The following is a 26,083-nucleotide window of genomic DNA, read 5'->3' on the forward strand; positions in this document are numbered from 1 at the left end:
GTCCTGAGTGTGTGACCACAGAAGCTTCTCTACTTAACTGCCTAGGCCAGACTTCTGTGGTCACACACTCAGGACTAAAGAATGCATCACTCTTTAACCCTCCAAGTACTGGAGCACCGAATGTGACCGTTTTTCGGGAATTGGTGCTAAATGATCTGGCCAATTTAAATATTAGGACAGTACAGACGCAACATAACGTTAAAGTCGGCTTGGAGGCCTTGATGAACAGAAAGGATATTGTAATACGCCCCGCCGACAAAGGCGGAGCGATAGTGATCATGGATTATGATTCCTATAATAATGAAATTCTGAGAATCCTTTCGGATACGAATACGTATTCTCCTTTACCTTCCGATCCAACTTCTGGTTTTAAGCGGGAACTCAGGGTCCTGATTGAGAAAGGCTATGATTTAGGGATCCTTGATAAAAAGGAGAGGGAGTATTTGGTTCCTCTAGCCCCCCGGCTACCGGTAATATATACATTACCGAAAGTCCATAAGACTTTGATTAACCCACCAGGGAGGCCCATCATCAGTGGTATCGATTCGGTAACTTCGCGTGTTGGGAAGTATATCGATTTTTTTCTACAACCACTGGTGGTGGGCACTCCCTCCTATCTTAGGGACACTAAGCATGTCCTTAATATACTAAAAGAAGTGGAGTGGAAAGCTACATATATGCTGGTGACAGCTGATGTTGCATCATTGTACACCTCCATATCCCATAATCTAGGACACGAGGCTGTGCGCCACTTCCTCTATCGGGACTCCAGCATCTCCGTCACGCAATGTAATTTCGTGATGGAGCTGCTGGACTTCTCGATGGAGCACAACCATTTTTGGTATGGTGGCGCACATTACTTGCAGACGAAGGGAGTGGCCATGGGAGCTAAATTTGCTCCCAGTATGGCCAACCTCTTCATGGCCAAGTGGGAGGAGGATGTGGTACTAAAGAACAGTCCTCCCCAGTTGGTCATGTGGAGGAGATTCATTGATGATGTCCTATTTATTTGGGACGGCGACATCGATTCTGTGAACACTTTCCTGTCTGCACTTAACAACAATGATAGAGGTATATTGCTTACCCATGAGGCTAGCTCCACCCAAATACATTTTTTGGACTTAACTATTACTATTGTTAATGATACCATTTCCACTTCGACTTATTTTAAAACAACGGACAGGAATAGTTTTATACCACTTGATTCCTGTCACCATCAGTCCTGGTTATCTGCCGTGCCTAAGGGCCAGTTCCTGCGTTTGAGACGAAACTGTTCTGATGTTAATGAGTTTCATAGGGAGGCCTTGATTTTGAAATCGAGGTTTCTGTCTAAAGGTTATGATGCTGCTATTTTGGACTCCCTTATTGTCGAAATAGGGAACAGGGAGCGTGAGGAACTATTGTGTGACAAAATTCCCCAGGTAGAAGATAGGGAGGATTTTGGGTTAGCCTTCATTACAACCTATTCAAGCCAACACTGGGCCATCAAAAGAATAATTAGAAAACATTGGTCCGTTATTAAAAACGATCGAGTCTTAGGACCCCTTTTGTCCGACAAACCGAGGGTTTTATTCAGGGGGGCCACCAGTTTTAGACATCTGTTGGCACCAAATATTCCTGTTCCACCTAAACGCCCTACTTTTTTTGGGGACTTGAAAGGATTCTCCCCCTGTAGGAGATGTAACGTTTGTAGTATTAACTCAATGCGTGACAGAAGAATTACGGAATTCACTTCTAGTAGCACAGGTGCCACATACCCCATCAAATCACTTATCACATGTACAACTAAATGCGTAGTTTATTTATTGAGGTGTCCATGTGGGTTGGAATATGTTGGCCGTACTATTAGGAAATTGAATGTGAGGTTGGCAGAACATATTACCAACATTAAGCAGGGCTTCGATAAACACAGTGTCTCCAGGCACTATGACGCAGTACATGATAGGAATCCTGAGGGAACTGTGTTTATTGGTATTGAAAAATATGTTCCCCATTGGCGGGGTAGCAATGGAAAAAGAACCATCTCTAGATCCGAAACCAGCTGGATCTACAGATTGGGTTCCCATGCCCCCAATGGGTTGAACATAGAGTGGGATATCAATTGCTTCATTAACAATAGTTGAAAGGAATCTTTTTATGGTTAATTCTTCCCCTCGTTTTGTGTTAACAATTAGTTGTTATCCAGTCCACCTATATGATATCTACCCCCCCCCTTCTTTCTTTTATCGATATGTATTTTTATTGAGAATCTATCAACATGGTTTAGCCTATCATGCGCTCATATATATTTTTGGACAATTTAGTGTCCTTTTCTTGGATCTATATATGATGATAATTTTAGTATTATGCAATCATGATTATGTACATTTTATTGAAGGTATGGCGGATGGGGAACTCAGAACCACCCATTTTTATTCTGGTCTTTATGCACTTTAATTCCAAGTATTTTAATATGTGTTCTATATTGATGAATTACCTGGTATCCGCCACTAGATGGTGGTGTGTAATACACACTTCTGAGTGGTGGAAGCTGTTTTACGTTTTTACACCTTCAAGTAATTATGGACGGTGTTTTTTTCTTTAGCCGCTAGATGGCGGTGCACGGCATATAGCTTTGCTCTTTATTCATTCCCAGGTGAAACACTGAAAGATATACGTATGGGCGGCTCTTATTGGGCTGGTGTGATTAGTAATATATTATTGCTATCCGCCCTCGTTCCCCCTCAGCCAATGAATCAGCCAGGGCGCTTTGGCGCTTTTGTATTTAAAGCGCATGCGCGAACGTGGCCACGTACCCCTGATGACGTCAGTTGTGACGAAACGGCCGTAGGGTCACAACGTGAGCACGTACTGCGCATGCGCGATTGAATTTTAAACGGCGGTGGAGTTTGTTTTTTTCTTTCTCCCCGTCAGAAGCTTCTGTTTTTAAAAAATCAGCTGTTTGCATGAATTTTCAATAAAGTGGCCAAACTGTTCTGCACCATTGGAGTATCTTTTCTCTTTTTGGGGGCACTTGTGGCCAATTCTTTGCTGCATCCTGTGGTCAAGACCTAGCTGTACCCCATTTGGGAGCCCCTTTTGGTTTGTCATAAAGATACCTGGAGAATATTTGGAGACCATCGCCCGGGCTGCACCCCACTTGGAAGCCCCTCTTGGCTTGCCATAAAGACACCTGGAGAGCACCTGGAGACTACTGGCGAGGATATCCTCTGGATCCACACATCTCTACTGAGCCTGTTTTGACCCCCCTGATTAAGGGTGGTCGCAGGCTGTCTGGTAAGCCTCCAACTTTTATCCCTTGGTGGTGGGCAACAACCGCGGTGGAACCAAATTCTGTCACTACATTTTGGGACTTGTTTTCATAATCAGTTTTTTTTGGGACTGTTTATTGATTTATTTCAGTTCCTTTTTCATTGGAATCACTAAACACTAGGATTAATCAGTATCATTAGTGATTATAAGTTTGCTGTTGATGTTGTTAACCTTCACTTAATTTTTGCTGTCACATTGGTTCACTCTTACTTATTTGTAGTTCACTAATTTTTATATTTATTTTTATATCCACATTTCGTTTTTAGTATATGTTGGTGCACTTGACTGATCTCTAGTGTTATTATACATGCACATAGACACTGGACCACTCTAGATCAAATGTTATATGGTCTTTATTTATTATTTGTTTATTTCACACATAAAGGTCCTGTTCACCCGCTTATAGTGATATATGCGTTTTCTCAGTTCACTCGCATATAGTAATACATGCGTTTTATCAGTCCAGCGCTACACTTTTTTATTTCTTGTTCATTTCGTTTGCCCTTGTATTGGGGTTGTTGTGTTTAGCTGCAGGACTTACTTCACGTTTTTTTAGTTTTTAAATTTAACACCGAGCGCAATTTCTTTTCTTTCCCTTTTCCTTTTGGTCATCCACTCGACCAAGTCTTCCGCATGTTGCGGCTCAATGCGGCCAGCTGCCGAAAAAAAGGTTGTACTGATGTACTGATACTGCAGCTAGCAAAATCAACTGCCTGCCTGTAGTATGAGAACACCACCAACCTTCTACAGGTAGCTTTAGCTGAACACTGTGCAGAGCTTGCAAAAAACTAACTTGTAGCTTTTTTAGCTGCCTGCGGTAGTGATAGGATCAGGAAAACACCACCAACCTTCTACAGGTAGCTTTAGCTGAACACTGTGCAGAGCTCGCAAAAAAATAACTTGTAGGTTTAGCTGAACACTGTGAGGAGGACGCACCACACTAACTTGTAGTTGTAGCTGAACACTGTGAGCAGGACGCACTGCACTAACTTGTAGGTTTAGCTGAACACTGTGAGGTGGACGCACCGCACTAACTTGTAGTTTTAGCTGAACACTGTGAGGTGGACGCACCACACTAACTTGTAGTTTTAGCTGAACACTGTGAGCAGGACGCATAGCACTAACTTGTAGTTTTAGCTGAACACTGTGAGCAGGACGCACCCCACTAACTTGTAGGTTTAGCTGAACACTGTGAGCAGGATGCACCCCACTAACTTGTAGTTTTAGCTGAACACTGTGAGCAGGACGCACTGCACTAACTGTAAATAGTCTAGCTGCCTGACTGTGGTACTAATAGGATCAAAAGAACACCAGAAATTTTCTTCAGGTAGCTGTAAATACTGTAACAAGACAAGCCTGCCTGTCAGTAAGAAGATAACAGGAACGGATCTAGCTGAACACTGTGAGCAGGATGCACTGCACTAACTTGTAGCTTTAGATGAACACTGTGCAGAGGTCTCACTGCACTAACTTGTAGGTTTAGCTGAACACTGTGAGCAGGACGCACAACACTAACTTGTAGTTTTAGCTGAACACTGTAAGCAGGACGCACTGCACTAACTTCTAGGTTTAGCTGAACACTGTGAGGTGGACGCACCGCACTAACTTGTAGTTTTAGCTGAACACTGTGAGCAGGACGCACCGCACTAACTTGTAGGTTTAGCTGAACACTGTGAGCAGGACGCACCCCACTAACTTGTAGGTTTAGCTGAACACTGTGAGCAGGACGCACCCCACTAACTTGTAGGTTTAGCTGAACACTGTGAGCAGGATGCACAGCACTAACTTGTAGTTTTAGCTGAACACTGTGAGCAGGACGCACCCCACTAACTTGTAGGTTTAGCTGAACACTGTGAGCAGGATGCACCCCACTAACTTGTAGTTTTAGCTGAACACTGTGAGCAGGACGCACTGCACTAACTTCTAGGTTTAGCTGAACACTGTGAGGTGGACGCACCACACTAACTTGTAGTTTTAGCTGAACACTGTGAGCAGGACGCACAGCACTAACTTGTAGTTTTAGCTAAACACTGTGAGCAGGACGCACCGCACTAACTTGTAGGTTTAGCTGAACACTGTGAGCAGGACGCACCCCACTAACTTGTAGGTTTAGCTGAACACTGTGAGCAGGATGCACCCCACTAACTTGTAGTTTTAGCTGAACACTGTGAGCAGGACGCACTGCACTAACTGTAAATAGTCTAGCTGCCTGACTGTGGTACTAATAGTATCAAAAGAACACCAGCAATTTTCTTCAGGTAGCTGTAAATACTGTAACAAGACAAGCCTGCCTGTCAGTAAGAAGATAACAGGAATGGATCTAGCTGAACACTGTGAGCAGGACGCACTGCACTAACTTGTAGCTTTAGATGAACACTGTGCAGAGGTCTCACTACACTAACTTGTAGGTTTAGCTGAACACTGTGAGCAGGACGAACAGCACCAACTTGTAGTTTTAGCTGAACACTGTGAGCAGGACGCACCGCACTAACTTCTAGGTTTAGCTGAACACTGTGAGCAGGACGCACCGTACTAACTTGTAGGTTTAGCTGAACACTGTGAGCAGGACGCACCACACTAACTTCTAGGTTTAGCTGAACACTGTGAGGTGGACGCACCACACTAACTTGTAGTTTTAGCTGAACACTGTGAGCAGGACGCACAGCACTAACTTGTAGTTTTAGCTGAACACTGTGAGCAGGACGCACCGCACTAACTTGTAGGTTTAGCTGAACACTGTGAGCAGGACGCACCCCACTAACTTGTAGGTTTAGCTGAACACTGTGAGCAGGACGCACCACACTAACTTGTAGTTTTAGCTGAACACTGTGAGCAGGACGCACAGCACTAACTTGTAGTTTTAGCTGAACACTGTGAGCAGGACGCACCACACTAACTTGTAGGTTTAGCTGAACACTGTGAGCAGGACGCACCCCACTAACTTGTAGGTTTAGCTGAACACTGTGAGCAGGACGCACCCCACTAACTTGTAGTTTTAGCTGAACACTGTGAGCAGGACGCACTGCACTAACTGTAAATAGTCTAGCTGCCTGACAGTGGTACTAAAAGGATCAAAAGAACACCATCAATTTTCTTCAGGTAGCTGTAAATACTGTAACAAGACAAGCCTGCCTGTCAGTAAGAAGATAACAGGAACGGATCTAGCTAAACTGAATACAGTGTATATATATATATATATATATGCGCAACACCTGGGATGCATATATATACACAATACACTGTAAGTGCAGCTAACTGACTGACTGTTCTGCCTAATCTATCTAACTCAAATCAAATGACACTGTCTGTCTCTCTCTCTATCTATGAACGCCGGAGCACACACTACACAGGGCTGCCGTGCAGGCGGCCTTATATAGTGTGGGGCGTGTACTAAATCCTCTGAGCCATAATTGGCCAAAGCCTCCTTGGCTTTGGCCAATTACGGCTCTCTGTTCAGACGGTGCTGTGATTGGCCAAGCATGCGGGTCATAGTGCATGCTTGGCCAATCATCAGCCAGCAATGCACTGCGATGCCGCAGTGAATTATGGGCCGTGACGCACCACACGAATTTGGCGCGAACGGCCCATATCGTTCGCAATTCGGCGAACGGGTGAACAGACGATGTTCGAGTCGAACATGGGTTCAACTCGAACACGAAGCTCATCCCTAATGGACAGTATCCCTGCCTGTACTGACTATGGACATTATTCCTGCCTGCTGCCTGGACAATTCCATTCACTGTCGCTGACCACATCCCTGCTTGCTGCCTGGAACAGGGCTCTCCTCCTGTGGACAACTGCACTACTAAAACCACAGGTAATCTTTTGTTTACCCTTTGCTCAGCAGAATGTATTTTAGGGTGTAATTCTTGGTATGTTCATGCAATGTGTTAGAAATATGAAGGGCCTTCAAAAATGCGATAGATTGTAAGGAAATTAGATGTGTAATTTATGCCCCTAGAACGCCTGAATGTGCTACTTCAATGTTGGGCCTCTGTATATGGCCAAGCTGTGTAAAAGTCTCACACGTGTGGTATCGCCAAACTCAGGAGGAGTAGCAGAATATATTTTGGGGTGTCATTTTTGCTATGTACATGCTATGTGTTGGAAATATCTTAGAAATGGACAACTTTGTGTAAAAAAAAAGCGTTTTCATTTTTTTTCCACATTTTCCAAAAACTTCTGGAAAAAAATGAACCATTCAAAAGACTCATTATGCCTCATAGATTATACGTTGGGGTTTTTGCTTTCCAAAATGGGGTCACTTTGTTGGCGTTTCCATTGTCCTGGTGCTCCAGGGCCTTCAAAAGTGTAATAGATGGTTGAGAGATTAGATGTGTAATTTATGCTCCTAGAACGCCTGAATGTGCTACTTCAATGTTGGGCCTCCGTATGTGGCCAGGCTGTGTAAAAGTCTCACACATATGGTATCGCAATACTCAGGAGGAGTAGCAGAATATATTTTGGGGTGTCATTTGTGGAATGTACATGCCATGTGAGAGAAATAACCTGTTATAATGACAATTTGGTGTGAAAAAAAATAAAAATAAAAAAAATCTTAATCTTGCAAAGAGTTTGTGGGGAAAATGACAACTTTAAAAAACTCACCATGCCTCTTACTAAATACCTTGGAATGTCTACTTTCCAAAAAGGGGTCATTTTGTGGGTATTTGTACTTTCCTGGCTTGTTAGGGTCTCAAGAAATGAGATAGGCGTTATGGTGTTATGGTGAGATGGTGTTACTTCACCAGTAGACTCACACAATATTAGGATATTTTTTCTGATTATCTCCAGAACTACTTGGATATTGCAAATTTTGACAATTCTATTACAACTGATGAGGGCAGTTTCCTTTGACCAGAGAAAGTGGATGTGGAGGCTTTATGCCGTGTACACACGACCGGACTTTTCGACCGAACTGGTCCAACAGAACGAATCAGGCGGACAATTCGATCATGTGTGGGCTTCATCGGACCTTTTCTGTCTAAAAATCTGTCGGACTTTAGAAACAGAAGTTTCAAATATTTCCAACGGACTCGAGTCCCATCGAAAAATCCATTCGTCTGTATGCTAGTCCGACAGAGAAAAAAGGATGCAAGGGCAGCTATTGGCTACTGGCTATGAAATTCCTTATTCTAGTCCGGTCATACGTGATCACGTTCGAAACGATCGGACTTTGGTGTGTTCGTAGGCAAGTCCGTTTCGTTGGAACTCCGTCGAAAAGTCCTTCGGAGTTCAGTCTGATGAAAAGTCCAGTCGTGTGTACACGGCATCAGTGTTGGATCAAAGTGCATTTAGTGTGTGCTACCTTGTCCAAAGCTCCCAGAAAAGGACTTTCCTGAAAAAAGATATTGATTTTTTTCGGCAGGATGGGATTTGGGCAAATTACTTTCCATGTTATAAATTCGTCTCTGAAAGTTGTCTTTTGCCTAGAGTTCATTTATCCATGTTGTGCTTTCGCAACAAATGGAAAGAGTTTTACAAGAGTGCACCTTAAAGTTGTTGTGTAGCCATAACCCGTAGGGGTTGCTGAATGTAGTGGTTCAACCTTCACCCTGCCCAGCCAAACATCAATCTCTCACTCAGAGACATAGACCAGTCCATAGCTTTGTTTTTTTTTTTATTTGAGGGGATTAAACTTGGATGGGAAATACAGGATGCCCAAAAATATTCAGTGCAAACTTGCTTGGGACTTCTATATAGACTTGTGCATATATATTCCAATCCTCTCTCCAGCACAAACACTTGCTGTACACTGTTCCTCCTCCAGCACTTTACTTGCTGCAGACTGTTACTCCACCAGCACTTTCCTTGCTGCAGACTGTTACTACTCCAGACTAGCTAGCACCGCATGGGTAGGCCTGATACTGCTTCAGCCAGGCCTCAATGAACTGCCTTTTGAGGGCAGGGACCTTGGCCCCTGTGGTGTAGAAATAGTTCAGGTGGTAGCTGTCTTCTATTCAGCTACCACTCCAAGATAGCTCTCTTCAGGCCCTGCCAACCAGCCCAGCTGCAGAGACCTCTTTCAACTTCCCTTCCCACAGTCTTCTCTTCTGGTTCTGCACCCATCTCAAACCGCAATCTCCCAGTTCTCCCAGGCTTGCCTCCCCAGTCCTCCCGACTGTGCTCAGTCACCAGCCCTCCCGGCTGTGACCAGTAGTCCTCCCTGGAGACTCTTAGAAATGTTCTCTCCCGCTGTCCTCTACTTGCTCTCACATGTGCCTCTCCTTCCAGGATCTCGTCACTCCTCCTGGATGCACCCGATCCCCAGCCCAGGGTCAACTCCCCACCCCCCCACCCCCAGACTGGGGAGCTCCCCGTGGGCCCCGAAAGCCTCCACACTCTCGCACTCCAGCTTTTCCACCCGACAACTCCTCCCCAGCTGGGCTGACCCCAGGTATTTCAGGAGGCCTGCCCCCTGCCAATCCAAGCTGGGGATTGGTCAAGGCTCCCCAGAATACCCCAGGTAGCTTCACCCCTTCTCTCCTCCTCTCCTTCCAGGACCTTCTAGAACAAAGAGGGAGAGGACAGTGATGCTGCCTGTGTGTCACCAGCTGCTGCCCTGAGTCACTCCCAGCCCAGAATGAAAACAAACAGGCCTAGCCACCAGCTAGGCCTTCCTAAATTTTCCTACTCTGACAGAAAATCCTCACTCTAGCACCTCCGTAACTAGAAAGTGCTACAGTTGTAAACCCTCACATGTAACCAGTGAAGTGACTAGCATTAGGTGATACACAGAGATGAAACAAATCTTCTAACATAAGTTGTCATTTCTTCTGTAGATTGTTCTCAAAACACACAGAAGAAAGGATTACCTTCTAATCCTAGGAGCAGGGGGTGGGGATCTAAAGTCTTCACAGAACCAACAGCTTTGAGCCCTGACTGCAGTGGCGGCTGGTGCTCCATTTTTTGGGGGGGGACGCAAACAAACCCCCCACCAGGTCCACACTCACCCCATCCAGGTCCCGGCTTCCCTGGCTAATCCAGTCTTAATATCCACTTCCTGTCCTGATTGGTCGGGAGGAGAAGCCAGAAGATAATAGCGAATATTGATTCACTAATGTCAAGTGGGTGGGTTTGGGGTGCAGTACTCTGCGCCCTAAGCCCAACCTTTTTGAAGCCAATCAGAGCCTCAGGCTCTAATCATGTGCTTAAAAAAACCTCATAGAAACCTATGAGTCCAGTGCCCTGCATGGAGATTAGGGGTCTGCGCCCCTTATGGACTGCCGGCCGCTACCTAACTGGATGGTAGGGACACAGTCCCTTCTCACAGTTCAGAGAACAAGCACAGCTGTGGATAACGGTCACAGGCTGTGGACCGCAGCTCCCTTCCCGTCACCATTTTAACATTTGGTGTCAGGAAAAGCTGCCAGAAGTGACAACAGAAGATGATAGTAGTGACAACAGAGGAACCAGGCTGCAGGGAGAAATTACACGGTTTAGGAGATACAGTGGGGCAAAAAAGTATTTAGTCAGCCACCAATTGTGCAAGTTCTCCCACTTAAAAAGATGAGAGAGGCTTGTAATTGTCATCATAGGTATACCTCAACTATGAGAGACAAAATGTGGAAACAAATCCAGACAATCACATTGTCTAATTTTTGAAAGAATTTATTTGCAAATTATGGTGGAAAATAAGTATTTGGTCAGCTACAAACAAGCAAGATTTTTGGCTCTCACAGACCTGTATCTTCTTCTTTAAGAGGCTCCTCTGTCCTCCAATCGTTACCTGTATTAATGGCACCTGTTTGAACTTGTTATCAGTATAAAAGACACCTGTCCACAACCTCAAACAGTCACACTCCAAACTCCACTATGGTGAAGACCAAAGAGCTGTTGAAGGACACCAGAAACAAAATTGTAGACCTGCACCAGGCTGGGAAGACTGAATCTGCAATAGGCAAGCAGCTTGGTGTGAAGAAGTCAATTGTGGGAGCAATAATTAGAAAATGGAAGACATACAGGACCACTGATAATCTCCCTCAATCTGGGGCTCCACACAAGATCTCAACACGTGGGGTGAAAATGATCACAAGAACGGTGAGCAAAAATCCCAGAACCACACGGGGGGACCTAGTGAATGACCTGCAGAGAGCTGGGACCAACGTAACAAAGGCTACCATCAGTACCACACTACGCCGCCAGGGACTCAGATCCTGCAGTGCCAGACGTGTCCCCCTGCTTAAGCCAGTACATGTCCGGGCCCGTCTGAGGTTTGCTAGAGAGCATTTGGTTGATCCAGAAGAGGATTGGGAGAATGTCATATGGTCGGATGAAACCAAAGTAGAACTGTTTGGTAGAAACACAAATCGCTGTGTTTGGAGGAGAGAGAATGCTGAGTTGCAACCAAAGAACACCATACCTACTGTGAACCATGGGGGTGGCAACATCATGCTTTGGGGCTGTTTCTCTGCAAAGGGAACAGGACGACTGATCCGTGTACATGAAAGAATGAATGGGGCCATGTATCGTGAGATTTTGAGTGCAAACCTCCTCCCATCAGCAAGGGCATTGAAGATGAAACATGGCTGGGTCTGTCAGCATGACAATGATCCCAAACATACTGCCCGGGCAACAAAGGAGTGGCTTCGTAAGAAGCATTTCAAGGTCCTGGAGTGGCCTAGCCAGTCTCCAGATCTCAACCCCATAGAAAACCTTTGGAGGGAGTTAAAAGTCCGTGTTGCCCAGCGACAGCTCCAAAACATCACTGCTCTAGAGGAGATCTGCATGGAGGAATGGGCCAACATACCAGCAACAGTGTGTGACAACCTTGTGAAGACTTACAGAAAATGTTTGACCTCTGTCATTGCCAACAAAGGATATATAACAAAGTATTGAGATGAACTTTTGATATTGACCAAATACTTATTTTCCACCATAATTTGCAAATAAATTGTGATTGTCTGGATTTGTTTCCACATTTTGTCTCTCATAGTTGAGGTATACCTGTGATGACAATTACAGGCCTCTCTCATCTTTTTAAGTGGAAGAACTTGCACAATTGATGGCTGACTAAATACTTTTTTGCCCCACTGTATCCCCTGTCCCCTGCATGTGCGGATGACATCGGCACATGCGCACTGGGGCAAACTGAAGCAATGGCACGTATGTGCCATTGCTTCAGTTTGTGTGCTGTTACAGGCGGCTCCCGCACGCATGCGTGGGAGTGACGTTATTGCGGCTCCGACGTCACCACGATACCCGGAAGTAACCCCCGGGAGAGACGACGCCGGCCGGAGGGGGGGACGAGGACGGCTGCGGGGGCCTTTGTTCTCGAGTAATTCATAATGAGCTAGTATGCTATGCAGGGAGGCTGCAATGGACACAGGGAGGCTGCAATGGACACAGGGAGGTTGCAATGTAATGGACACAGGAAGGCTGCAAAGTAGAGGACACAGGGAGGCTGCAATGGACACAGGGAAAGCATGCAATGGACACAGGGAAAGCATGCAATGGACACAGGGAGGTATGTAATGGACACAGTGAGGCATGCAGCTGCAGATGGGCATTGTTTACCCTCTTTTTCCACTCACAGTAGCTGCTGCATTTCTCACCCTCGGCTTATACTCAAGTCAATAAGTTTTCCCAGTTTTTTTTGTGGTAAATTAGGTGCCTCGGTTTATATTCGGGACGGCTTATACTCCAGTATATGCAGTAATTTTTACTGATTTTTAAACTAATTTTCCACTTACCAGTTACCACCCAAATTCTCTGTGTATACTGACATTGCTATAATCTCAAGTATATATGGGCATATATTACCTGCCATTTTGTACTACCAATATTGAAACAAGACCACTTTTTTAATCATTAATTATGTGTTCATTAAATAAACCTAATATATTTCCCCCCATGTTTTAAAAAAAAACTGTTATTATATTATATAGATCTTATGAAAATATTTATCTCAATTATTAGCTTACAAATCATATATATTTTATAAATCCTTTCAATCAATGACATTAATTTCATACTTGTGTATTGGCAAGCTAGTGGTTAAAATTACACTAACTGGCCATTTGACTTCCTCATACTTCAGAGCATTTAAAGTTTGTTCCTTCCCTATCCCTGTCCCTGTGTGTGCTCTGTGTGAGTCTCGCGCATGCTCTGAAACGCGTTGTGTTTCTCCCATACTCCGGTGACGTCACATGTTCACGGGCTTGCTCACAGAGCGGAATACCTCCATCTCTTCCAGCCGGAAAGGATTAGCTGGCTTCCTCCAGGGACATCGAGATTACCGCAGCTGGACACTCCGCCCATACAGGACACGCCAGAGACATTGGAGACTGATCTAGGAGATTTCACCTTCCATGAGCTTGTCATCCCTTACTTCTATGTAAGTGTTGGATAACATATTATTGTACACATTAAACCTTGCACTCAGAGGCGCTTTTCTGCTTTTTTTCTTGTCTACCAGAACTGGCTTCCCTCATGTGAAAAGTTGTGCTCTCAGTGCTGGTCTTATCCCTGAGATGTTACAAACATCAACCTTTAAAGACAGATTGTCTCAAATCTACCTGGACTTTTCCTAAATCCCTATCCCTGGACTTATCTACTTATATCCATTGTGACCATTTTTTATTGTTTCTTTTTACCAATATCCTGAGCGCTAACATATGTGTATATTTACAAAGAGGTTGGTGGGAGGGGATTTTTGTTGGGAGGGGGAATTTGGGGGAGGCAGGGGTGGTGATTTTGTGAATTTTGGGGGGTTTGTGCTAGAAAAGGTAATATGGTAGGGGGAGGTGGGGATTTCTGCTAGGAGGGTTTTTTTTTTTTTTTAGGGGGGGGAGGGATTTGTGCTAGCAGGGATGATTGGGGGTATTTGTGCTATAAGAGGAAATTTGGGGGGAATTTGTGTTAGGATGGTGGATTGGGGAGAATTTGGAGTGGGGGGGGATTTGTGCTCAGAGGGGAAATTGGAGGGGTAGAGGATTTGTACTAGGAGGGGGGATTTTTTATGGGGGGGGATTTTTCCTAGGGGCATTTGGGGGGGGAGGATTTGAGCTGGGGGAGGGGTAAAATTTTGTGCTGGGAAAGGGATCTCAGTAGGAGGGGGATTTGTATTTGGAGGAGGGGGAACTCATGCTTAGGGCATAAGCATGCAGATTAGTGCTTGGGGGTGTTGCTGACACATGATGCTCATACATCTTGGGGGGGCACAATTTGGTATGTTCGCCCTGGGCTCTAGATGACCTTGTCCCAGTACTGACCCTAACTACCAAGACCTGAGGTGTGCCTTGGCCTAGCTGGTCAGTACACCTAAAAGAGGGCATACACTGAATGTATGAATATCAAAAGTGTATGAAACGTATATGTATATATGAAGATTTGTGGGAAATGGGTGGGTGGGAACCATGAAGAAGAGTCGATGCAGAATAGACAGAGGAGGAGGGATATATACCCCTCCTACAAATGCAGGCTAGCCTTCTAACTTGTTTATAAATCAAGTAAATACATTCCATGATAGGCTGTATTTGAGTCCCTGTTATGGTTCCCTTCTTCCTTGCTACATATGTTATTGAAACATTGATTGATTGCTTATTTATTTTCCGTTTCCGGCATTGTTGGCATTGGCCCAGCCCTTGTCTCCCCACTGCCTGTGGGCAAATGGGGGAGCTGCTGTTATAGTTCTCACTCCTTTTCACATCTCTGTGACATCTTAGGGATCCCGTAGAGGCGTTACCTGGGCAGATGGCATACACCATCTCAGCTCCAAGATGACGTGGCCTCCAGCCACGTCATTTCTGGTTGCGTGTTTTTGCCTGGTGGAACGCACAGCAACGGGACGCACCTTCCATTTACGTCATATCTGGTGCTCTGCGGAATCGGTCCTCGCTTCCTCAGGTTCCATCTCAGTGCTCTCCCCTTTCTGCCCAAGAACGGCAGGGCCAGATCTTCCACACCATCCCTGCGGCGGTTAGCGCACTCTGGAGGTGGATCACATATGGGGTGTGCACCACAGCCCTGGTCCACACCCCACACTTGGAATTTCAGTGGGAAGATGCTCCCGCTCCCGCCCCTCCGGATCCTTAAGGCCATCCCGGACCTTTGATCCAGGCGACAGGGGCAGCCTCAGGGATTTCTCCGCCCTCCCTCAGCATTTTGAAAGGGTTCCACTACATATATACTTCCACCTGTGACCGTTGCAGTATGGTTGACCGTTCACATGGAGACACAGGTGAAGATAGCTTTCTTGCTCAGAGAACTTGGAGTCTAGGTAAGGAACTTTGTGAAATATGCTGTGATGCTAAAGCTTATGCGTGGATGTTTTCCATGCTCTGCTTATTGATGCATGCACTCCCTTCCTATGTTACCCCTTGCCATCTTATATCTATTCCACTGCTTACAGCTATTTGATTGGCCTATTATTGATCTTTATTTAGATCTAACTAATGCCCCATACACATGAGCGGAATTTCCGTCGGAAAAATCTTGGATGGTTTTTCCGGCGGAATTCTGCTCAAGCTTGCCTTGCATACACACGGTCACACAAAAGTTCTCTGAACTTTCGACCGTCAAGAACGCAGTGACTTACAACACTACGACGAGCTGAGAAAATGAAGTTCAATGCTTCCGAGCATGTGTCTAATTGTTTCTGAGCATGCGTGTTTTTTTGCGCGGCGGAATTGCATACAGACGAACGGAATTTCCATCAAGAACTTTTTCCGGCGGAAAAATAGAGAACCAGCTCTCAATCTTTTGCTGGCAGAAATTCAGACAGAAAAAGTTGGATGGAGCATACACACGGTTGGAATATCCGACCAAAAGCTCCCATCACACTTATTTTGACAGAAATTCCGCTCGTGTGTATGGGGCAATAGGCTTCATCCACTTTGAAACTACTAGAAAACATTTTTCTAAGTGGTTTTAATCGCCCTCCCATGTCCTCTCCCCCTAAGGTTTGGGGCGTTTGCATTGATATCCATGTTTTTTTAAGGTAAGGTCTCCTAACACACTCCCTCATCATTCATCCCTCCCACCCCCCCTTCTCTTTTTTTCATACCCCCATCATCCTCCTTCTTGTTGGAAGTTGCAAACAGGAAGTTCCGGGTGAAAGGTGAGCCAGGAGGAAGTAGAGAGAAGACGTTGGAAGTGGCCGCAGAGGAGGAGTGAGTCTCCCTCCTGACGCTGAAGGGGTGGAAACATCTCCCAGTGTGCGGCGCTTATGAGTGGACCCAAGCACTGGTATCCATCTGTCCCCGCAGAGGGCTATATCTGCAGGCCTGTATGACCTTGCTATATAGGAGGTCCAACGCGTCCGGTAAGAGTACATCTATAACAACTTTTTCGGAACTACTGGTGGTTTGGAAGTGTCCTCTAATCCTTCCACTTTTCTCCTTTCACTTTGATGTGATGCACCAAAGAAACTGCTCATTTTTCTTGCAATTTTCTTTTGTGATTCTGATTTCCATGAACTGATGAATGCGCTTTTCATGCGATTTGGATTTCAACTGGAAACTCATATCCTATCTGCAATTTTTGATTAAACTTTTCTACACTCTTTATTTGCACTTTCCTTCATGGAGATATGCTGTACATGTAATTAATTGTATAATCACGCTGCGCTGTTGTTGTCACAATTTTACACACTGTGGTTTATAGTGTTTTTTTTTTGAGAAGTTTATCTGCAAAACAAACTTTAAAACCTAATTAATATACATGGTATATTTATGCAAGCGCACAATTTTTGATATATATATATGTTATTTACACTTCACCGATATTTGAAGTAATTTGTTGCAGCTGCAGCCCTATGTTCTTTCTTTTGCTCATTAGCGCAGGTTTTTCTTTGTTTTTACAAATGTACCCCTACCATTTCACAAAAACGTGTGAAAATGTTAAAAATGACATGATGCGGCTTGGGGACAAGTCCTTTATTAAAAATAAAAAAATAAAACTATCCCACGTAGTCTTCTTCTTCTTCTCTTGCTCCGCCGACGGACCGAAAAAGAAAAAAAAAAAAGCGACCAACCCACCTACATGGGAGGCACCCGCCGTAATGATGGTCCTCTCAGGTGACAGCTCTTTTATAACTGAGGGCGGGGCCACACGGTGACATCTCCGGGTGACCCCACCCCACTCTGACGCACAGGGACATCCCTATGGCTTCCCCATAGCGTCAGAGGGGGGCGGGCCACCCGGTTATGTAACTGGGTGGCCCTCCCCCTCTGACGCTATGGGGAAGCCATACGGATGTCCCCGTATGTCAGAGGGAGGCGGGGCCACCTGCTTATGTAACCGAGTGGCCCCGCCCCCTCTGACGCTACTGGGAAGCCATAGGGATGTCCCTCTATGTCAGAGGGGGCGGGGCCACCTACTTATGTAACCAGGTGACCCGCCCCCCTCTGACGCTACGGGGAAGACATGGGGATGTCCCCGTATGTCAGAGGGAGGCGGGGCCACCTGCTTATATAACCGAGTGGCCCCGCCCCCTCTGACGCTACTGGGAAGCCATAGGGATGTCCCTCTATGTCAGAGGGGGCGGGGCCACCTACTTATGTAACCAGGTGGCCCAACCCCCTCTAACGCTACGGGGAAGACATAGGGATGTCCCCGTATGTCAGAGGGAGGCGTGGCCACCTGCTTATGTAACCGGGTGGCCCCGCCCCCTCTGACGCTACGGGGAAGCCATAGGGATGTCCCTGTGTGTCAGAGAGGGGCGGGGTCACCCGGCGATGTCACTGTGTGACCCCGCCCTCAGTTATAAAAGAGCTGACATTTGAAAGAATCGTCATTACGGCAGGTGCCTCCCATGTAGGCGGGTCGGTCGCGTTTTTTGTTTTTTCTTTCTTTTTCGGTCCATCGGCGGAGCAAGAGAAGAAGGAGAAGACTACGTGGGACAGTTTTATTTTTTTTATTTTTTAATAAAGGACTTGTCCCCAAGCCGTGTCATGTCATCTTAGATTGTAAGCACTAAGGAGCAGGGCCCTCTGATTCCTACTTTATTAAAGTGTATTGTATTTGTACTGTCTACCCTCAAGTTGTAAAGCGCTACGTAAACTGTTGGCGCTATATAAATTCTGTATAATAATAATAATTTTTAACATTTTCACACTTTTTTGTGAAATGGTAGGGCTACATTTGTACCCCGTTACCATTTCACACAGGGGGGGGGGCCGGGATCTGGGGGTCCCCTTGTTAAAGGGGGCTTCCAGATTCCGATAAGCCCCCCGCCCACAGACCCCCACAACCACCGGGCAAGGGTTGTGGGGATAAGGCCCTTGTCCCCATCAACATGGGGACAAGGTGCTTTGGGGGGCTACCCCAAAGCACTGTCCCCATGTTGAGGGCATGTGGCCTTGTATGGTTCAGGGGGGGCACTCTCTCGTCCCCTCCTGTTTCCGGCAGCTTGCCAGGTTGCGTGCTCGGATAAGGGTCTGGTATGGATTTTTGGGGGGACCCCCACGCCATTTTTTTAAAATTTTGGCATAAGGTTCCCATTAAAATCCATACCAGACCTGAAGGGTCTGGTATAGATTTTGAGGGGGACCCCACGCCATTTAAAAAAAAAATTTGGGTGCAAAGTTCCCTTAATACCCATACCAGACCTGAAGGGCCTGGTATGTAATTTGGGGGGAACCCCACACAATTTTTCTTTTTTAAATTTTGGTTCGGGGTTCCCCTTAATGTTCATACCCGACCCAAAGGGCCTGGCAATGGACTGTGGGGGAATCCCATGCCTTTTTTTAAAAATTACTTTTATGTGTATTGCCGGGACCGACAATTCATTATAGCGCGAGTACTTTTAAATGACTTTTTTCCTTTAGAAATGTCATTTTGTGCAGGGACTGTTGTAAACACGGGAAACATGCGCCACTTTACAGGCATATTATAGACACCCCCCAGGTACGAAATTTAAAGGAATATTTCATTTTTATTGTTTCACTTTAAGCATAATTAAAATCACTGGTCCCAAAAAAACAGACGTTTTTAAAACTTTTTTTGCATTGATACATGTCCCCTGGGGCAGGACCCAGGTCCCCAAACACTTTTTATGACAATAACTTGCATATAAGCCTTTAAAATTAGCACTTTTGATTTTTCATATTCGTGTCCCATAGACTTTAACGGTGTTCGTGTGTTCGAACAAATTTTTTGCCTGTTCGCATGTTCTGCTGCGAACCGAACTGGGGGGTGTTTGGCTCGTCCCTAGTGATAATACTGTACAATGACACTGTACTAATGACACTGGCTGGGAAGTGTGTAATGTATGTAATGTATGTAATGAGTGCTGCTGTTACTTTACTATCTGGCTGTTTATTCTCCCTGCTTTTCAGGGAGCCAGATCGCTGTTTACTGTACACAGAGTTCTGTGTTTTTGTAAACACTCCCTCATTCTGATGTTCACGTCGATACCTCACGTGTGGCATAATTGCTGTTTACATACACACGCAGGACCTGCATGCACATTTACATTAACATGTATATACAGGGGGGACATGGGTGCTTTAAAATGTCCTTATTATTCTTATTTACTTCGTAAACATTTGTTTTAGACTTTTTCTTTTGTTTTTCTTTTAACTTTATTGCTTTTACAAGGGGGCTAACAGGTCACCTGAGTGATAGCATTGGCAGATGACAGGTTCTCTTTATGGGGGACATCAGAGGTCTATTAGACCCAAAATGTCTCCCCTGCCCTCCACTGCAGCTAATCAAGTACAGATCATGTGCTTGTTTAACTGCTTCCCTGGCAGTCTATGGGGAATGACAGCTCTGAATCTGGAAGTCACTAAATCATTTTAGCTTCCGGCTTCATTACTTGCAATCTACTTCTGCTAAATGGATGGGGCATATTTCAGCAGTCCTAGGCTCCCTGGAGGAAAGGGAGAGCCCGGAAATCACCACAAGCAGCGAGAAGCAGTGGTGAAGGAGAGGTAGCTGCCCTTCTCACTGCTGTAAAAGTGATTGGGTGGCTGTAGAGCGACCCAGATCACTTTTATTAAACAGCCAATCACCAAGTTAAAAAAATGATTCCAAGCTTATGGCTGCAGCTGCAACAGCTACCATTAGCTTGCTTTAACCACTTGAAGTCAAGGACATTTCTATTTACTTAGGCAGCAAGAACTCAAAATGGTATTGGTCAGCCAGATCCCGGACAAACAACCAGGATTTGGTTGAAGTAATTTTTATAGTGCTCAAACAAATATGTAAATAGACAGCATCAATGAAAAAAACAATTGCAAACAGGCAGGAACTTAATTGTATAAGAGACATGCTTTGTCACTGCTGCAAAAAATAAAACTTACTTGCCAATTTGCAGAACTTTTTTTAACTGTACTCTGAGCTGAACATGTGCAGTTCAGGGCACATTCTTAGCATGGTACCTGTGTGCCTGGATGAATGACCTCCTGCCCACATACAAGAGTAACATCATCCTGCAACAGCCAATCAAGACAGTAAAGGCCTGACACCCAGAAGGATCCAAGGAGAAGATGCTAGTGAGGGACCTAGCAGATGTACTATCACTGGAGAGGAAGCAAGTGAGGAATTTGGTTCCTCTTTTAGAAATCTGCTATAAGCTTTTGTATGCTACTTATTTGATACAATCATCAGTGCAGAATACATCTTCCATAGTGCATACTGTTTTTAAAAATGTTACGGGACTGTTGATTTCAGAAGAAAGCACCAACATAACTTTTACCAAATGTGGAGCTGACCAATAAATGCTAAAACAAAAATTCACTTTTGCATGAGTATTCATAAATCAGCTTCAGTGGGGCTACTTTAAAAGGAGTAGCTGTTCCCTTAGAAAAGTGAATGTTTAAATTGCAACGTAAATGTTAGTAAAGAAGCTGACCCTTTTTTTTTGCTTTGAATACTCCACTACGTACAAGGAAAATTAAATAACAGGATTTATGCTGGTCATGATTGATTGACTGAAGTAAACACTGGTTCAGCTAACTAAGCTTATGCTCAGCCAACAGCTTATTCTCCTTCAGTAAATTAACTCCTATGCGATGCTTTTAGCATGTTGATTTGTGGTTCCCAAGTTTTACACAATTTTTGATATAACGTTTTTGAAACACCCCTCAGCAAAGGTTTTCATTGTAACTGACTACCAGGACAGCATCAATTTACCTAAGATAGCCACACTAAGAAAAAAAACCCATCAAGGTAAAAGACACCTATGCACCTATGCTGAAGGACAGTAATTATCAGTGACACTTACCTAGAAGAAGAAGTTTTAACTCTCTCCGATCTCGGCTCTTGTGAAATTTAAGCACCCTGTTAATTTCTCTGTTAATAGCCAGTGCTGCTTTGTCATCTTCAGACAGACAGGGAGGGCAGAAGCACCACAAACACCACCACGGCATATCACAAGTTAACACCAGGTGTCCACACTGGCAGACCCCAATCCTCCACTTTCACCTGAGTGACAGTTTCATCTTCTATTCAGTGAAGCCTCAGATGAGAGACAGAAGCCTCCAAAACAAGTCTGCTGTGTTGAGTAAAGTGAGAGGATACCTCTTTTCTGGATTATGTCTGATAGAAACCAATATATTTCTAGCTATACTTCCTCAACCAGTCATTTAGACCTTCCCAAAATTTCTTTTAGGTTGCCCTTACAAATCCTTTAGGAAAACACAACAGTAGTTGTATAATAGTTCCTTAGATAATCCACAGCTATGGCTTTTTCTTCTTTCCCAGCAAGGTACCACAAGGAAGTTCAATAAATGATCCATGTGAAGCTAGCAAATTTCTTTAAAATGTACTTGAGAAAGAAACTGGTTACTACTGAACATCAAGTCCCATCTCTCAAGGTCTCCCTTGAGAGATACTTCAAGCAAATGTATTGGGAATGGCAGCCAGACCCATGTACAGACTAGTTAGCTAAACAAGTTTTTCAAGCTGACAGGTCTCAGCCGCACCTGTGCTATGCCTTCCAATTCATCTTGAGCCGGCAAAACAGGTTATGAGTGCATAGCTGCCACCCTCCCTGCTGGAAAAAAGCAGAATATAATAATACAAATATTTTATATAAGAGGGAGAGAAAGAATATTTAGTGTTTTCCCAGTCAAACAAGATTTACTGATGAGGATTTGCTTAGCGTTCTTCTCAGACGCTCAGTTGCCATATGTTGATGTCAGGTCTTTTCAAACTTGAAGGTTTCTGAATGCTATTTGATTATGTTTTTTCACTGTTCATATACATGTATAATGATATGTGTTTTGTAATAATATATGTATTTTTTCATGTAATACATTTTCTTATATTTGTATCGATACCCCCGAAGGAGCTGATTAAATTGGTTCAGTCCATTACTCTGCCTCTCAAACCCAGGAATGACCTCAGCCCCTCTGGCACACCTGGCAATGTGATTAATAGAATACCACAGTAATGACACACTGACACAGTTCAAGTATTAATGTTTTCTTTCTGTTTACTTAGACAGCAAGAACTCAAAATGGTATTGGTCAGCCAGATCCCGGACAAACAACCAGGATTTGGTTGAAGTAATTTTTATAGTGCTCAAACAAATATGCAAATAGACAGCATCAATACAGTCAGTGACAGATAATACGTAAATACCTTCTTCAAAAATATTGAGTACTTGTAGATATTACCAATACCTAAGGGGAAACCCAGGCCAAACTATTAACCATTAACTCTAATAAGAGGTCTGACTTAAAGGTAGTGGTAATGTCCCCGTTACAGATCTGATTGTCTTCACTGACATGGAGGAGCTCATTAACTTTTATCTAATAAGGTGTAGTAGCAAGCAATAGGTTTCTCAAAACGAGGAGAGCGAAAGGTGTCTCTGCACAGTGTTCAAAGTTGGTTCAGTAAAGTATTCCTAGGGTAGGGATGTCTGTGCAAAGTGTCCCAGTGAAACCATGAGAAAGGATTTGTAAAGGTGGGCGACTGCCCTCTCACCAACGGCCAGGTCGATTCGATGCCTTCCAGACAATAGCTCATGTAGCGACATTCATGCAGCGGATCTCCGTAACGACCTCCCGATGTGAAGCTCAGTACACAGGTTGACAGGCGACCCAAGTGGTGCTGGATGGATGTCAGATGAACAGCAAGCAGAGCCAGGCCCCTCTCATCCGGGTTGGAATGTGGTACACCACATGGTAGGCCGCAATCCCCCTCTCACAGCGACAGGATGGTGTTCACATGAGGGGATCCAGGAAACAAAGAGCCCTGGGCCTAGTTGCCCTGTATTTTTTTTTTTTTACAAATAATTTGGTGTTTTATTTAAAGAATAAAGACATACAGATTTTATACACTGACAATACAGTTGTGTCAAGTCCAATACCCACAAGAAAATCCATGCAATTAACAAGTATTACAATCCGTACATGTATATTGTTATAAAGCCTAACCTTGAACAGGAAAAAGTATAATATATAAAAATCAATCAGGTAACACATTACATGTGGCCGCGTTTCCCAGCCAAGTGTCCCAAATTTTGCCATATTTGGCAGGGCATCCCCTATGAGTATAAATCTCTTTCTTATACCTTAAAACATTATTTACAGCCGAGATCCACTCCTGGAATGTTGGTGGCGTGGCCTGGAGCCACTTTCTCGCTATGAGTAGTCTAGCGATGAACAGTGTCTCCTGAAGAAATATTTTATGAGATTTATCCGAGTCTGGATCGGGGAATACCCCCAGCAGACACTGTTTAGGACACAATTTCTCATCATGGACAAATTTCACTATATGAGACCAATATTCTTGTATTGCTTTGCAAGACCATAGAAGATGGAAAAAGGTACTGGACGGACTATCGCACCGGGGGGCATAATGGGTTTCGGTCAGGTTTGTATTTAGCCAATCGGAGAGGGATTAAATATGATCTATGCATAATATAGAGGTGTGTGAGACGGTCCGACAGTCTTGTGGAGACCCTTTTGCAGGTATCTAATGCATCATCCCATTCATCATCCTCCAGCCCCCCCCCCATCTCCAGGCCAGCGGTCTTTCAGTTTATATGCAAGGGTAGTCGCTGTAGGGAGAAGTAGTAAATTGTAGAATCCAGAGATAAGTTTGTGAGAATCTAGTCCCATAATAATATATGAGATGTCTAGATGTTCTATACTGGGAGGAGTGTTGCCAAACTGGGCCTGAAGAGCATGACGGAGCTGGAGGTAATGAAAATGCATGGAGTTGGGGAGGCCGAACTCCACCCTAAGTTGTTGAAACGATTTAAAGCGGTGTTACAGTAGACATCTGACAGGTACCTTACCCCTTGCTTAAGCCACAGGGTATGGTCTGGTACAGTTAGCAATTCTTTTAGAACAGGGTTATCCCATAGGGGTGTGTGGAAGTGTGTGGGTGGTATCTGCAGTCTGCGCCCTGTTATCTCCCATATTTTACAGTGGTGATACAATAGACCCTTACAGTCACCTACCCCATATTTACCTGTAGTGCCCTTAAACAGAATCTGAAACGGATGAGTGATCTTGCGGCTATGGGGAGAGCAGATCAGAGACAGGTAGCGATCCTTATCATGTTTATCGATATGAAAAAAATGGGACAGCTGCGCCGCCAGAAAATAAATATTAAAGTCGGGCAATGCCACTCCCCCCCCCCGTCAGTAGGGTTTTTCAGTGTTTGCCATGTCGACTTGGCCCCCAGACAAAAGAGTTGAGGATAGCTTCAATAGATTTGAAGACCTTAAAGGGTAAATAAGCCGGAGCATGCCAGAAGACGTACAAAAACTTGGGGAGGAGAACCATCTTAATCAGGTTTACCAAGCCCATCAACCCAAGGGGTAATTTGGCCCACGTTTGTGTTTTGGATTTTAAATTCGCTATTAGGGGTTCTATGTTTATCTTGGTGAAGTCTTCTGGCAAGCGGGTGATTATGATCCCGAGGTATGTCATAGAGCTAACTCTAATGCCCCGTACACACGGTCGGACTTTGTTCGGACATTCCGACAACAAAATCCTAGGATTTTTTCCGACGGATGTTGGCTCAAACTTGTCTTGCATACACACGGTCACACAAAGTTGTCGGAAAATCCGATCGTTCTGAACGCGGTGACGTAAAACACGTACGTCAGGACTATAAATGGGGCAGTAGCCAATAGCTTTCATCTCTTTATTTATTCTGAGCATGCGTGGCACTTTGTGCATCGGATTTGTGTACACACGATCGGAATTTCCGACAACGGATTTTGTTGTCGGAAAATTTTATATCCTGCTCTCAAACTTTGTGTGTCGGAAAATCCGATGGAAAATGTGTGATGGAGCCTACACACGGTTGGAAATTCCGACAACGAGGTCCTATCACACATTTTCCGTCGGAAAATCCGACCGTGTGTACAGGGCATATGGAGTGGGGAGGAGGACTGAAGTTCTGTGGGGACACTTACATCAATATAGAGGATCTGGGATTTATCCCAGTTTATCTTCAGGCCAGAGTATCTACCAAAGTGTTGAATAACTTCAAGGGCAAATTGTAGGGACGGGCCTGCATCTTCTAAGTACAATAGCATGTCGTCCGCATATAAGCTGATCTTTTCTATCAGGTCTCCTCGTCGCAGCCCGCGGATTCCTGGCGTGTGCCCCTTGAGAGAGGGAAGGGGTCAGAGACTTTACCATTGACCAAGATCCTGGTGCACGGGCGCTGATAGAGGAGTCGGATCCATTTAATAAAATTTGTCCCGAATCCGAATCTTGCAAGGCATTCCCAGAGGTATTCCCACTCGACTGAATCGAACACCTTTGCGGTGTCGAGAGAGACTACCACCCTAGAACCCATCTTGCCGTGCTCAGCCTGCATATTCATGTGAAGCCTACGCAGATTATATGCCGTG

At 44.7% G+C, this 26,083-nt stretch overlaps 1 protein-coding gene across 1 annotated transcript in view; it reads right to left on the minus strand.

Moving 5' to 3' along the window:
• GNA15 (G protein subunit alpha 15) overlaps positions 1 to 22,169 on the minus strand; it is a 177,336-nt gene extending 155,167 nt beyond the window's left edge. The window contains exon 1 of the mRNA XM_073593802.1: positions 21,485 to 22,169. Within this exon, the coding sequence (XP_073449903.1) occupies positions 21,485 to 21,629 (145 nt within the window). The 5' untranslated portion in view covers positions 21,630 to 22,169. The remainder of the gene's footprint in view (positions 1 to 21,484) is intronic.
• Between the last annotated feature and the right edge of the window lie 3,914 nt (positions 22,170 to 26,083).

This window comes from Aquarana catesbeiana, linkage group LG01, assembly GCF_042186555.1.
Source record: "Aquarana catesbeiana isolate 2022-GZ linkage group LG01, ASM4218655v1, whole genome shotgun sequence".
Lineage (NCBI taxonomy): Eukaryota > Metazoa > Chordata > Amphibia > Anura > Ranidae > Aquarana > Aquarana catesbeiana.